Source organism: Girardinichthys multiradiatus, chromosome 4 (assembly GCF_021462225.1).
Source record: "Girardinichthys multiradiatus isolate DD_20200921_A chromosome 4, DD_fGirMul_XY1, whole genome shotgun sequence".
Taxonomy (NCBI): domain Eukaryota; kingdom Metazoa; phylum Chordata; class Actinopteri; order Cyprinodontiformes; family Goodeidae; genus Girardinichthys; species Girardinichthys multiradiatus.
Window position 1 is genome coordinate 25,004,532 of NC_061797.1, and position 15,561 is coordinate 25,020,092.

General features: G+C 39.3%; 1 protein-coding gene across 4 annotated transcripts in view; it reads left to right on the forward strand.

Moving 5' to 3' along the window:
• syt7b (synaptotagmin VIIb) overlaps positions 1–15,561 on the forward strand; it is a 162,982-nt gene continuing 147,421 nt past the window's right edge. For 2 of the 4 annotated variants that reach the window (XM_047363883.1, XM_047363886.1), the window contains exon 1: positions 1–493. In XM_047363883.1, coding sequence (XP_047219839.1) covers positions 445–493 — 49 coding nt within the window. In that variant the 5' untranslated portion in view covers positions 1–444. The remainder of the gene's footprint in view (positions 494–15,561) is intronic. The other 2 variants (XM_047363884.1, XM_047363885.1) reach the window with 1 other exon arrangement.

A 15,561-nucleotide genomic window follows, 5' to 3' on the forward strand; every position in this document is an offset into this window, starting at 1 on the left:
AGTCTGGTTGTGCCGTGATGAAGACCTCTGATAAAACGATCAGCATCACCGAGGGAGTGCAGATTTCTCGCCTCATCCCCGAGCAGACGACCTCCTACCGACTTACTTCACGTCACCCCGCCCGTCTGCCTGCCGTCTCCTCCTTTAAACCATCTGCTCCGATCAGCCCTTTGAGGGAATCCGGACTCAGACGATAAACATACTCGGAGAGAAAGTGGATAGAGCCACAACACAGACTCCAAACCTCACCTAGACTACATGCTCCAACTGGAGGAGAACAGAGAGGAGAACGCACAGCGCACAAGTGCAGGCGCGTCCCCTTGTGCCACCAGAACAAGGAATCAGGCGGGCAAAGAGAGCAGAAATTAATTGGAATAAGAGTTCACCTCGACAAGTCTTTTGGGGAAGCGCACAGCTTAGTTAGAAGACAGTCTAAATGAGTACATGGTAAGAAGAGTCATGCATCTCAACAGAGAAGAAGACGGCAGCAAAGGTGAGCAAAAGATAATAATGATGGATAATTTGAAGTCCTTTCCAGATGCAAAGCTCTGGCGTTGGTTTCCAGACGCCCTTGAGTGGGCCATATTGATGTCAGGTTCACGCATGTTTTTTCCCCCCTACAAGCTAATGGTAATTGCTTTGATGGTCTGTGACTGATTCAGCATGTGTTTCACCAAAACGCGCTGAAAAGCCCAGAGTAGGAGTCTTGCATCCACTGAAGGTTGCAGGATAGTGCGAAACAGTCACTTGGGCACTTGTTGTGCTTCATTTGGATCCGCTGTGTCCGGGTATGTTCCAGTGAGGTGACTCGAGAACATACGCACAAGGTCACAGTGTTGGGAAGCCCTTGCAATGAAGTGTTAGTATTATTGCTGTATGTGAATGAAAGGTGTGATGGGAGGGGAGAAAACGAGAGCAGACGTGTTTAGTAACATAAGCCCCCGCTCCTATCATGATAAATAATATAGTTTTTGATGCAGGAGTCACCCAGTATTACTTCCCTCTTCGGGTTTGAACTGAGGTCCAGGTCACTGAATAACACCTGATGCTGGAAATTTGTCTTTTGGATGTCTGTGGGCATGACACAGACTTTCTCATTATATACAATTAAATAAAAACAAGCCTTGATTATTTTAGGTCCACCACACCCAGTTTTATTAGGTTACACGTTATTTTAATGACTGGCATCCAGTGCATACTAATGCTTCTCTAAAAAAATTGAAATCCCATAACTCTACTGTAAATACACGTGCAAAATAAGTGAGGTCAGTTCTTGCAGTGAGGTGGATGTTCCCAGTTAAAATACAAACAGATTAGACCTCATATCCCGCACAGCAGCACAGAGATAAAATATAAAATGTTTTCACCACTGTCAAGCTATGGTAGATGTCTGTTTATTATAACCAGCTTTAAGTATGCTGTTTTTAGTGAGATGCTTCCCATGTGGTAAGTGGTGCCCTGTAAAGTGGCACGTTGCATCATATAAAATGTCTTACGACCTCATTGCCAGATACGGGTTCAAGAGGGACAAAAGATGAGTCACCATCCATGAAGAGAAATGATTCCATGATTACATGACAGATTGGGTCTGTGTGGTCTTTTTGTTGCTCATGTTTTAGAGATACAAAGTTGCTTACATAGTTAAAACTCCAGCTTTTTCCAAACCTTCATCGCAACTTAAGCGCAACCTTTAACAGTCTTTTAAATTAGAGTTGATGCTTTGAAGAGTTGAGGTTTTGTCAGCTTTTAGAGTGTGCAATGTCTGCAGGACATGCATGTAATGTCAAAGTGATATTTTGAAGTGAAGAAATGTGACGTTGTGTATGTGTATTTGTTACATCTGTCAGCCTGTAGGAGACAGGAGGTTTGTCTATATCTCTCAAAGCAAGAGAGAACTGTATGAAAGAGTCATGCAAGTCAAACGGAAGGTTAAATATAACAACTGAACCCTGCCTGACAGAAAGTGATTCATTAGCTATTTTATGTGGAACACTGATGTTTAAAATTTTGTACACAATGTTCTTTTATTAGGAGAAATTGTTTTTTGTATTCAAAATCTTTTCTGAAACAGATGGTTCTTTCTGCTTAGAGGCTGTCCACGGTGTTGGAATGAATCCACTCAATAGCTCATGGTCATTAGTGGAAAGTGAGAGCCCAGCCTCTGGCTTTAATTTCCACATTTCCACATCTTGGATAGTCAGAACAAGTTTTGTTTTGAAAAGATTGATTTTTTTGAGATTTGTTTTTAGGAAGCTCCTTGTGCATTAAAGCATGTCTGATTTATATCTAAAATAGAAGTCAGTGTTTAGATAGTGTGGCTGAGTGGTGGTGCATCTGTAAGCACTGCTGCCTCACAGGAAGAAGGTCCTGGGTTCATATCCCAGGCTGGGGTCTCTGCATAGAGTTTACATGCTCTCACGTGCATGTGTGGGTTCTGGTACTCGGGCTTCCTCCCACAGTCTAGAAAAATGAATTTTAATTGGTATTTCTAGATTTCCTCGTGAGTGTGTGTGCATAGTTGTTTGTCCTGTATGTGTTTCCCTGTGATAGACTGTAAATCTGTAGGTTTACAAATTAACAGTAATTTTCTCTGCAGTCTTCATGTCACCCTGCTGGTAAGCCTACATTTTGAACCTATATTCATGTGAGAACCAACTGGGAGAAATGACTTAAAATAAGCAACGTGGATAACTCATGTTATGTGAAAAGCAAAGCAATACAGCTTAAAAATATCTTGACATCAGGACAGTCGTATTTTTAGCTCATTTCCAGAATAAATTACCACATGACTGAGACATGCTTGTATCCAATGTATTGTGAGTTAGAACAATAAATAATGTAACTGCAAAAATGTAAGAAACCAAAAAAACAAAAGCTTTCCTTTGTAATTAGGGGTGTAGCTTTACATTTAGCTCATGAGACAAAAGTATTAAACTATTGGGCCATTTTTAACAATAATTTTAAAGAAAACCAAATATCACAATTTCGGTGTTTTGCCAATTAAAGGTTTCAAATTATCCAGGTATCCAGTGTAGAATAACTCGGTCTGGATCGGTTTGGATTTGACTTTTAAAAGTACTAGGCCTGGATTCTGACCCCGTTGCTAGGTGTGACGTTGTCTACTAAGAACTGTGATTCATTGTTGCAATAGCAAAAATCAAACTAAATGCGTTCTTAATAATCAGTGGAGAGGAATTACCCGATGAACAGTTTAGAAAGAATGTTAATCATGATGATGAAACTTAGCAAAATGAGTAAATTGTAATACAGCTCGAAAATGTTTTAACCTTATTTACATGATCCTCATTATTTTGATTTGCTTATTGTTATTTTAATCGCCATGTTGGTTGTTTTCATACTTTGTCTATTTAATATTAATGTGGACACTCACCTGTCAGCATTTCATTGTGATCGCCTTCTTGTATAAAGAGGTTTGATTTGGTAAAATGACCAAAACAAAACAGAGAAAAAAGGTATAGAAAACCAAACTGGACAGAGGAGCAGAGCCTGCTGTTGGCAGAGCTGGAGGAGGAGAATAGAGTAGCGTTGAAAGGTAGATTTGGTCCTGGGATCACAGAGAGGGAACAAAGAGGCAGACTTGGGAGGGCATTGCAGAGCTGATCAATGTGTTGTTCCCTCTTCTTTCACGCACCAGCCTGGAATTTGAGAAAGTGGTGGATCCCTGCGTGGTTGAGCCGCTAAGGTTTATTAATTCACTGTTGTTAATTGTATGGAGAACATGTCTCTTTTCTCTCTGTGTTTTTGACATCTCTGCTTAAGACACTAAAAGTCCTCCTCACTACTCTTAACATTTCTTTACTTTAGTTGCTTTCTTAAGGCATTAGGTGCTCCGTGAATAACTTTTATCTCACTGAGGTAAAATTCCAAGAAAAATCTTTTTTTCTTAAAATTACATCACTAGGAGCTACTTTTAGTCTTAGGATTCTTTGTGAATACGGGCCCTGAAGGTTTCAAGAAAGACTCCATCTAGGTGGTCATAATGGCAAAAATAGCAGTAAATTTACTGTGTGTGTTTTCACAAATAGTTTAAGTTCACAGATCACAAATTGTCATAATAAAACTCTATTCATTGTACAATTGTCTAGTTCAGGCAATTAACAATGCAGTAGACAATTAATCTTTTTAACAATGCAAAGATTAGAATTAATTGTGCCAAAAAAGTAACAGAACTCTTTTTACAGCACCATAGTTTTTTGTTGTTGTTATTCCAGATGTTATTTGCCTGGTGAGAAAACCTGGAGCAATTGCTTATTTTTCTAACCCTCCTGCAGACACTTTTTTCCAAACTCCCTTATCTCGGAAACAGTGATTGGTGGTTGTCCTCTTAATCAAGCCATGGCTGTTTGCATGTGTTGCTACCAAAAATATAGCCAATAACGGCTCAGAACATTTGAATATCTTCTCCTTCCTCTATTGTACACAGCTGACTGACAGCTTGCATGAACGCATACCCTGCAAATGTCAATAAAACAGCTCAAATCTGATTTGTGGTGTGTCAAAAAATGTTTGTGAAACTGACTTTTTGGGAGCAAGGGAGGCCTATACCTTAAAACCATCAGGGTTTTCTTTGTTAATGTACTTTTTGGTTTTGCACTGTTCACTGTAGATTTTATTAAGATAGTTGTGTTATTTTATATTATACTCAGCTTTTGCAGTAGGCTAGAAACAAATATATGATTTCCATATCTTTCAGAAAGAAAAAAAGAACACATAAACAAGAAAAATGCCTTAATGCGAACCCAAACATATGCTTGAGAATAAAACATCTCTTAAAGAGACTAGAAACATGTTGCCTATCTATAATTGTACACATGGGATCTTCAAAATAATGCTGGCTAATCTTATGTTTATGTTTCTTTTAAATTAAATTACATCTTTCAAACTGTAAGTCAATGTATTCATTGTTCTTGTCATTGAAAATAAAAAAGCAGATAAAAGTAATAGTTCAGACTGTCATTTCCTAGTGATGGGTTTATAGTTTTAATGCTTATAACAAAATGTCTGGAGTTTTGCCTTATTCATACAGCCTTAGTACAGGAACGTTTTGACTATAGTTAGTCTGCTGGTGCCGGAGTAAAGAAGCTGATCAGGTGTTAATGTCAGGTATCAAAAAAAATGATTCTACCATGGTGGAAAAGACACTAATTACGAACCTGGCAAATGAGCTGTCAGAGATAACTGCCTAATATTAGTGGCATTCAGATTTAGCTAGAAATGTGTAATTAATTTCAAAACTAATGGACTGGAATCTTATTAGTAGTTTCAGGCAAACTGGGTGAGAGGGAAGAGAGACGAAGTAGTAATTACCAGAGTTGGAAACATAGGTATTTTTATTCCCTGTTTAACTGTGAGCCACAGTGTTGGGACACAAGCCACTCACATTCACGGTCTCAAGAGAAACACATAGCAAGGGACTAGAAAGGAAACATTCCTCTGTTCAACTTCTTTATGCACATATTTATAACCAAAGATGAGTATGATAGAAGATTCCATCAAAATGCAGACTTAATTTAAATGTCAAACCGCCAGAGCAAAAGGAAACTCACAATGTATCATAGAGTGGGACAAAGGTCAGGAAGACTCGATAAAAATACATTCCCCCATTTCATGAAGCAATCACATCAATTTTTCTCGAGGTTTGGAAGTTTGAAATGAAGGAACAAAACAAGGCTTTGTGGTGAACAGTTTTACAGATTTGTTTGGCCTTTTTAGAAACAAGTAAAATCCCCAAAACATTTGTCAACTTATTTTTACCTCGAAATTTGTATATTTTCGTTGTTAGTAGGGGTTCATAAAACCACTTTATGAATTTATGTATGTAACAATATATAAAACGTATACCTACAGGCAAATTGTTTTACTATCACCAAGTATGTTCAGTATCGAACACAAGGTTCCTATGCAGCAGGGAAAAGTCCTTCCTTCCTTCCTTCCTTTGCTCAGGTTCCCTATTTAAAGCTTGATAAGTATAGAAACATCTTATAGTCATCGAATACTTTGAATTTACAAACATAAGAGAACTTGGAGAAGTTGAAAGTGGAAAGGTGTGAAATTTAAACATGAAAGACGTCTAGCAACCCTAAATATATACTAGAGGAACCAATCCACTTCACTTGCAGGATGGTCTTTGATGCTGATCTATCTGCATGCACTCTTCAGGATAGAGGCTTCCAAGCTATGAGTTTAACTCAGCCTATGCTTGATGAACTGTTTCTTTGCCCGTTTCTTCTGGCTTTGCTTGTAAATTAGAATTTGTGAACCTTGTTAGGCAAGGGCAGAAAGATTTTACACCTGTTTTGCAACTTGGACAAAAAAAAAACAACAACTGGGTTTTGCCACTAAACTAATTATAAAAGACTGATGCTGTTTTAGCTAGCTGTGTTCACTGTTTCTTTGGGGAACGCAGGCCATGAAAGCTCACGATGTTTTTTTTTTAGACGCTATGAAGGCTGCCAGACAGCTCTCTTGCAGGTCTCGCTAGCTCGCAGCTCAACTGAGACTAGCAGAGACCGTTCTGCCCTGTTCTTTGAGACCTTTGCAGTGATGAGTCCCAGGCGGAGTCAGTGAAACCAGGGCAGGTCCATGGGGCAGCAAGCTGAAAATGCACCATGATGTGTCCTCTTGATTGAAAAACCAATTAATCTTTGGCTAATTGGTGAAAGTTAGCAACCCTCTATATCATTTTGTCTATTCTTTTCAACGCTGAGCAGTCACTCTTCTGAGGAAAGGCTAAACCAGTTTTGTATATGGAGAGATGCCATCTGACATCACAGTTGAACTCACGTTGGAGGTTATTGCATGGGCTCCTTGATATTGCAGAAAACATAACAAATGTATGGAGGATCTGTTGAATAATTACATGTGTAGAAAACAAACCCCTAAAAAACAAGAACTATCAATTTGCACATTCAATAAAATGCTGTTCAATTGCAGTGTTTTTTTTCTCTCATTCTGTATCCCTTGATGACAATGTTAGTTGATTTTAGCAAACTAAAACAGGCATCCTGCTATTAAAACGTGTAAAGAACATGACCTTACCTAAAATAAACTTTTCCATGTGTGGCCACAAAATATGGGAATGTATAAATATTTTGCCTGTTCACAAAATGTCAACAGGACAAAAACCGAAATTGTTCAAACCTGTGCTTCTACTTCCAGAATCTGTGTTGGAGTTTATGCTACTTTGCTTTCTTTGGCACATTCTGCTTTTGAGAACAACCAGACAGGCACCCAGGGTTGTAAAGGTGACCTATTATACTTCCTTTTAAACATTTGGGATAGGTCTATGGGCTATACAAAACATGTTGATAACATTTTTCACACAAAACATTCTCAGATAATAAGACTTCACCTCCCCAGTTTCCCCTTCTTTCAGAATGAGCCGTTTTAGGGCTCTGTCACTTTTATGCAAATTAGCTGTATCTGGCAACGCCCCAACTAGCATTTTATACATGTGAAAACAAAACCGAAACTTACTTAAATTTCTGTCATCTGCAGATTTGCCACAAATAGTGGGGACTGAATTTTTCTTCAGTCTAAGTATTTATGCAAATCCTGACAAGTACTGATGTGAGTTCTCAAAACGGTCCGTGGTGAAGTGATTCGTGCAAACTAGTACTGTCTTCGGCAATGTGACTGGAACATTGCTCTCAAAAGTAAAATGAAGCCACGAATCACTGTTATCTGACAGCGGGAGAATGTGCATGGACACATGTGTGTCTTTGCAACCAACAACAGAACATCTGCCTTTGAGGGTAGCCATTGTGAAGTGCGTGTAAGGTAAAACCAGGCAGCGAGACGTGATCCTCTACTGAAAATCAAGTGGGTGGAGCTCTGCTTCATCTGCAAGTCTGGAGCGAGCCTCAGGTAACATTGCTATGTGCCAGTGTAATTGTGATGTCACAATTACACAGCTTTGGCTTTTTGCCTATTTTTACACCGTTTGCTATGAAGCCCTTGAAAAATTAGGTGCAACCAATTACTTTCAAAAGAAATATGATTAGTGAATTGAAGTCCAGCTGTGTGCAATCTACGTGTCACATGATCTGTCAGTATAAATGCACCTTTTTTGAAATGCCCCAGAGGCTGCAACACCACTAAGCAAGAGACATCACACTATGAAGACCAAGGAGCTCTTGAAATGGAGAGTGCAATGTCTTTTTTTTTTAAGTTTAAATTTTAATTCCGCAAAATAACCTTGACAACTAAAATATTTCCTTAAAACACAGTTGGATTGTTTTAAATTGTCCATGTTTATCCCTGGAAGTGCCAGAAATAACAGGATCATAGGCACATCTGTAAATAATTATGCTAACCAGATGATATATAACTATACTTTAATGACATCCAATAGAATATTAGCCCCTTTTCTGTATTAAGCTCCTACATACGTTGAGATTATTTATGTTTAAGTGCTTTTACATAACTGTTTTAAAACAGTTTGTTCCTGTTAACTACATGATCTTTGTTCACTTTATCTGACTTTTTTTGTTCTTCTCACTTGACCCTTTTAACCTTGCTTTGATGCAAGTTGCACTCATTACAAAGATTCTGATTAAAGAATCTGGTTGAGGTTGGCTAAAGAAGCGTACTGTCGCAGCAACAGTGTGGGCAGCAAATGTTACTGGCAGCTATGGTTAGGGCGGGGGGCTGGTGGAGAAGACAGAAATAGATAATTGGAGACAGCGGCTGAGAGGGAGAGAGGTAGCAGAGTTTTTTTGACAATGTCTATGTTATGCCTTGTAGTAGAGATTGATTCTGAGGACGAAGCAAAAGACAGACATGTAGACTGGGTCTTTTAATAAGTGAACTCATTGAAGTAACACTGGTCTCCAGAGTGTGTGCACTGAGATGGTAAAGAGTAGAAAGACTGGGGAAAAAAGTAAGGATCTAGAATGTGCAGATTATTTATAGTAAAAAAAAAAGATAAGCATGACTTTGCCCTCCAAGCTTTTTTGTTTTGAGTAATGCTGACTTCATTTGCAGCAGTTTATTTTGGTATTTCATTTCAATGTTGCTTCCTAAATATTATCTCTTGTTTTCTCAGTAACAGCAATACAAAAAAAAGCATTATTACTATAAGGAACCTCACACAACAAAGTAGGTAATGGATATTCACTTGGTTAAAGACTGCAGTTTATGACAATAGGTGATACTACTTCCTATGTAAATTTGTTGTGGGGAAATACTTATTATGGTCTTTCTGTAAACTCTTATGTTATATTCTGGGAACAAGAAATTGAAGGTCACTGAGATTGAATCTGCCCTCCAGATTGGTCTCTGTATCAAGTTCTGGGCAGAAGGAATTCTCTATCTTGCTTTGTCTTCTGTAGCAGCCGAAAGTGTAAAATGAGCTGTAGTTATGGTAAGACATTTTAAATTACCATAACCAATAAGGTCCCTTTTTGGTTTGACTAAAAAGCACAATAGACAAATGGTGGTTTCTGTTTAGGAATTTTGACCCAGTCTTCGTTGTAGTATTGAGGATTTTTGAACATGAACAGAATGTTTAAGGACATGACACAATATATCAATCTCATTTAAGTCAAGACTTTGAATAGGCAATTCCAAAACCTTCATTTATTTTAGCTATTCAGAGGTAGACTTGCATACTGATATTACATACTGATATTCTCCTTTAGGATTTCCTTGTAGAGAGCAGAATTCATGGTTTCATCACATAGTAAGTCTTTTAGCTCCTGAAACCACAAAGCCGCCCAAGACCATCACACCACCACCAGCACCATGTTTAACCTTTGGTATTATGCTTTAGTTTTACACCAGATGTAATGGGACGCACATTTTTCAGAGATTTTCCTTTCTGTTTCATCCGTCCACTGTATATATTACCAAACGTTGTGTGTTTGAGATGTTTTTTGGCCAATGTGAAACAGCAGAGGTTTTAACCTTGGAACTCACCCATGGAGTCACAGACTGTATGCACTCAAATTTCTCTCTGCTGATCTATTCTGTTTTTATATTGTTGAGCTTTCATGAGGAAAGTGAAGCCTGCAATGTTTTTGATGTTGTTCTGGGTTCTTTTGTGACCTCCTGGTCAATGTGTTCTTGAAGCACTTTTGGTACATTGGCCAGTCGTGGGAAGATTCACCACTGTTATGTTTTCTCCATTTGTAGATAATGGCTCACATTGTGGTCCATCTTTCAATTTAAAATGTTTAATTTCATATCTTAGCTGAAAAAACATCTTTTAGAGGCAACAGCATCTCATATGCTATGAAATGACAGAACACAAAGGCAAGGCTACTTGAAATTCAGTATTGCAAAAAAATGTAATCAAGGTGTCTATAACAGAACAGAGTTGTGCCTACCCAAATCCCTATTATTTTATTCACTCACTTTCTGAGTCAGTTTTGACAGATATACTGTGGCTGTCCTGGTGTATAGTTTTGGTGTGCCCACTTCTTGCACTGTATGCACTGGACCCATGTGACAACCAACCCCACCAGTGAGTCTTTTATTTTTTTTTGCTAGTAGTTATATTAGCAGGCACATACAGGGGTTGGACAATGAAACTGAAACACCTGTCATTTTAGTGTGGGAGGTTTCATGGCTAAATTGGACCAGCCTGGTAGCCAGTCTTCATTGATTGCACATTGCACCAGTAAGAGCAGAGTGTGAAGGTTCAATTAGCAGGGTAAGAGCACAGTTTTGCTCAAAATATTTAAATGCGCACAACATTATGGGTGACATACCAGAGTTCAAAAGAGGACATATTGTTGGTGCACGTCGTGCTGGCGCATCTGTGACCAAGACAGCAAGTGTTTGTGATGTATCAAGAGCCACGGTATCCAGGGTAATGTCAGCATACCACCAAGAAGGACGAACCACGTCCAACAGGATTAACTGTGGACGCAAGAGGAAGCTGTCTGAAAGGGATGTTCGGGTGCTAACCCAGATTGTATCCAAAAAACATAAAACCACGGCTGCCCAAATCACGGCAGAATTAAATGTGCACCTCAACTCTCCTGTTTCCACCAGAACTGTCCGTCGGGAGCTCCACAGGGTCAATATACACGGCCGGGCTGCTATAAACCTTTGGTCACTCATGCCAATGCCAAACGTTGGTTTCAATGGTGCTAGGAGCGCAAATCTTGGGCTGTGGACAATGTGAAACATGTATTGTTCTCTGATGAGTCCACCTTTACTGTTTTCCCCACATCCGGGAGAGTTACGGTGTGGAGAAGCTCCAAAGAAGCGTACCAGCCACTGTTGCATGCCCAGAGTGAAGCATGGGGGTGGATCAGTGATGGTTTGGGCTGCCATATCATGGCATTCCCTTGGCCCAATACTTGTGCTAGATGGGCGCGTCACTGCCAAGGACTACCGAACCATTCTTGAGGACCATGTGCATCCAATGGTTCAAACATTGTATCCTGAAGGTGGTGCCGTGTATCAGGATGACAATGCACCAATACACACTGCAAGACTGGTGAAAGATTGGTTTGATGAACATCCTGCAAGAAGAATGGCTTAAAATCCCTCTGACCTCTGTGCAGGACTTGTATATGTCACTCCCAAGACAAATTGATGCTGTATTGGCTGCAAAAGGAGGCCCTACACCATACTAATAAATTAGTGTGGTCTAAAACCAGGTGTTTCAGTTTCATTGTCCAACCGCTGTACTATAGTATGGCTAAGAAAAAAAACGATTTCAATCACAGCCCTTCCTTTTTACATTTAAATGTTAATAAGTATTTAATTACAAATCTGTTGTGTAAAGTCCATTGAAAAGGAATATAGAGAAAATCAAAAGTTACATTATGATTCCAAAAACAAGTCCTCTTAACTTGATGTCAAATATCAAGCTGCTGAAATGAAAATTAGGTAGTCTGTGACAACTACTTTCAAAAATGTACACACAAACATTTTCTAATGGCGCCCTCTAGGGAGCGAGATTTCGTGACTGTGACAATCAACCCCGTCCTCCCCTATACATGTTCTTGGTTAGGCAATAAATGGGTCATAGTAAAGTTAAACCCTGTAATATTTACACCACAAACCGATTATGAAACTGTCTTCTTTGTTTCACTGTTTTTAACGGTAGTTGAAGCTTACATGACAAAACCTGTTTGCTCTTGAATAATCTGCTGTACATTCTGAGTAAATGTGTTCTATTTAGGTGTTTAAAAAAGGGCTTGAAATAAGTGGAAAAATCTGAGCCTTGAAAAATATGCAAATCCAAAAAGAAGATGGTGTGGAGGAAGCATAGTGGGCAAAACAATCCAGTTCATTAAGGCCTGTAGATGTTTGAAAGTGAGCATATTACACCACTGATAAACACACATTATTTTCTTCTTTATGCAGTACTTTTAAAGTTCTTGTAAGTATTTGATGCTACATTCCCAGCTTTAAAGGCTTTATTTTCAGAAATTGACATTATTCTTGGTTTGCATGGCGATTTGTCTCTGTGAGGTCAGTTCAGCCTCAGCTCAGGTTTAGAGCTAAACAAGAGGACCATTAGAGGAAATGGTTAAAATGAGAGCACTTACTGCTACACGAATGAAAATCGTATCCATGCAGAAACCATCTTACCATCATCACTGGTACTTGAATTGTCTAGAAAGACACAGGAGATAAGAACAGTGGTGATAGTTTACATTATTTGTTGTTTTTCAATACAGAATGTACTCTGATAATATCACAGATGGCATGGTATCCACCTATGATTTTGTTTTCTGTAACTGAATAAAATTGCATTGATTTCAAATATAATTTTATTACTAAGCTCAACTGCATATAAGGTAGCACTCCGTGATGCTACCTTAGGGATTTTTGTTTGTACTAACTAAAATGTGTTTTTTTTTTCTTTCCACGGAGTAAATCCTGTAAAGAGAAGTGGCACACATCTTTCAGCATCTTTGACTTTTGTAAATGGAGCACATGGGGCTAATGTGTCTACTCAAAATTATGTTTGAATTATTTTATAACATATTCACTGGTTGTAATACAACTAAATACACTGTTTTTGTTTACAATAAATGAAGTTCTATATTCATAAGCACACAAGAGTCAGTGGCAGCATGTTGGGATTTATGGAAGGCACACAAATGGGAAAACTGAATATTAAATTTCACAAACATACATGACCTCAAACATATATTTTTGTAAAATGTACAGTACATACCTCTAAGCTTTTCACATTTTCTCACATTACAACTATAAAATTCAGTGTATTTTATTGGTAAATGGACTGAACTTTTCCAGTCATACACACCACTCAAAGCACTTGACACTATAGCCTTCACATTCACACACCGATCAGTAGGCAACTTGAGGTTAAATGCCTTGCCCAGGGGCAAATCGATATATGAAGCTGGAATTGAACCCACAACCTTCTGATTGCAAGACGACTACTCTTCCTACTGAGCCACAGTCACCTCATTTGTTGTGTGATACACCAACACAAAGTAAACAAAACTGTGAAGTAGAAGGAAAATGATAGGTTTTCAATTTATGTGCATAATATATTAAACCCCTCCTAATCCGATACTCCTAAATAAAATCCAGTGTAACCAATTTCCTTAACCTATTTAGTTCACCTTTTGTGTAATTTTAGTCTCAGCTGTTCTGTGAAGGCCTCTAAGGTTTGTTAGTGAACAGCAGTAAACAAACAGCCTCATGAAGACACAGGATCACACCTGCCCAGTCAGAGATAAAATTGTGGCGAAGAGAAAAACTATTGCCCATGGATTGACTTCTCAGAAAAAAGGGTGAGGAAGCAAGATGGAAAAATGGAACGTGAGGAGGAAGACAGATTTGTTGTTGGGAACAGTGATGATTATTTTTAACTATCTTTCACGCGGTCTGTTTTATCATGCTCTTTCAGTTTAAAGTGTGTGGCTTATTTTGAGTGGTTTTGAATTTCAATAAGCACTTTGGGAAGTCATCGTCATCTTGATAAAAATAAACACCATGACTCAGTCATGTTTTCTAAAAATGATATCAACTGCTAGCTGGAAATGGAGAAAAAAAATCAGTTGCAAAATCATACAGTAAAAAAATCCCTGTCATCATTTCAGTGTATTGAAGTCTACAACTATTTCTGCATCTTCTTTTAGTTGTGATATGTCTTGGATGTGAGACTTTGGGTATTCAGTTCTTCTTTGAGGGAGAAGGCATTCCTATTGGTGTTCACATCCATCTGTAGTGAACAGTCTGATTTAGTGGCAGAAAATCCTACAGGGAAAGGTGGTATTGCTCATGAGCCTACTGACCAGGGATCTCTGAATTTGTGAATATGTTGAAACAGCTGAATTTCTCCCTGAGACTTAATAACTCAAAATAAACAGGGAGCAATTTTACCTTCTAAAAACAACTCACAACAAAGAACTTTTCTCAGTGAAGAATTTCATGTTAATGTGTGTTGTATCAGTGGTAACATGAATCAGAATCAGAATCAGAAAAACTTTATTGCCAAGTACGTTTTTGGACATACAAGGAATTTGTTTTGGCGTAGTCGGTGCAATACAATGCAAATTAAACAGTATAAACATATCTACAATATAATATAAATATATGTGCACAGTTTTAAGTGAGTGAGAGTAAATGTAGAGCAGTATAGGATGCCAGAGCGGTACAACAGTGCAGATGATCATTGTGCAAGTATGGCAGTGCAAGTAAAGCAGGAGTCCAAGCTGAGCGTTAATGTAACGCATAGAGTTGCAGGTTACAGGTGTCCTGTCAGCAAATAAATAAAAAAAAGGGGGGGGGGGGGGGAGAAGGAAGAGTGTCAGGGTGGTTTCTGGGCTTTGTTAACAAGGCTGGTGGCAGATTGGAAAAAACTGTTCTTGTGGCATGAGGTTTTGGTCCGGATGGACCGCAGCCTCCTGCCAGAGGGGAGAGTTTCAAAGAGTCTGTGACCGGGGTGGGAGGGATTAGCCAGAATCTTCCCAGCCCGCTTCAGGGTCCTGGAGGTGTACAGTTCCTGGAGCGACAGTAGACTGCAGCCAATCACCTTCTCAGCAGACCGAATGACACGCTGCAGCCTGCCCTTATCCTTGGCTGTAGCAGCGGCGTACCAGATGGTGATGGAGTAGGTGAGGATGGATGTCAGTGTTGCTAAATATTTAATGGAAATTGGACATTTTTTTATATATGTACATATACAGAGCCCCCACAATTATTGAGATAATTGGGCAGCAGACGAAGGTGGAGACCTCGGTGGCCCGATCCTCAGATGCTTAGGCTGGATCTAGGGACGTGGTATGTCACCTCGCTGGGTGTGAAGGAACCTGAGCTTGTGCGGTAGGTCGAGAGATATCAACTAGAAATAGTCGGGCTCGCCTCCACGCACAGCGTGGACTCTGGAACCTATCTCCTTGAGAGGAGCTGGACTCTCTTCTACTCTTGAGTGGCCCACGGGGAGAGGCAGCGGATTGGGGTGGGTTTGCTTGTTGCCCCCCAGCTCAGCCGTCTCGTGTTGGGGTTTACCCCAGTGAATGAGAGGGTTGCATCCCTGCGCCTTTGACCAGATTCCGGGGGATGTTGGAGACATAGAGTCCGAGTGGACCATGTTCTCCG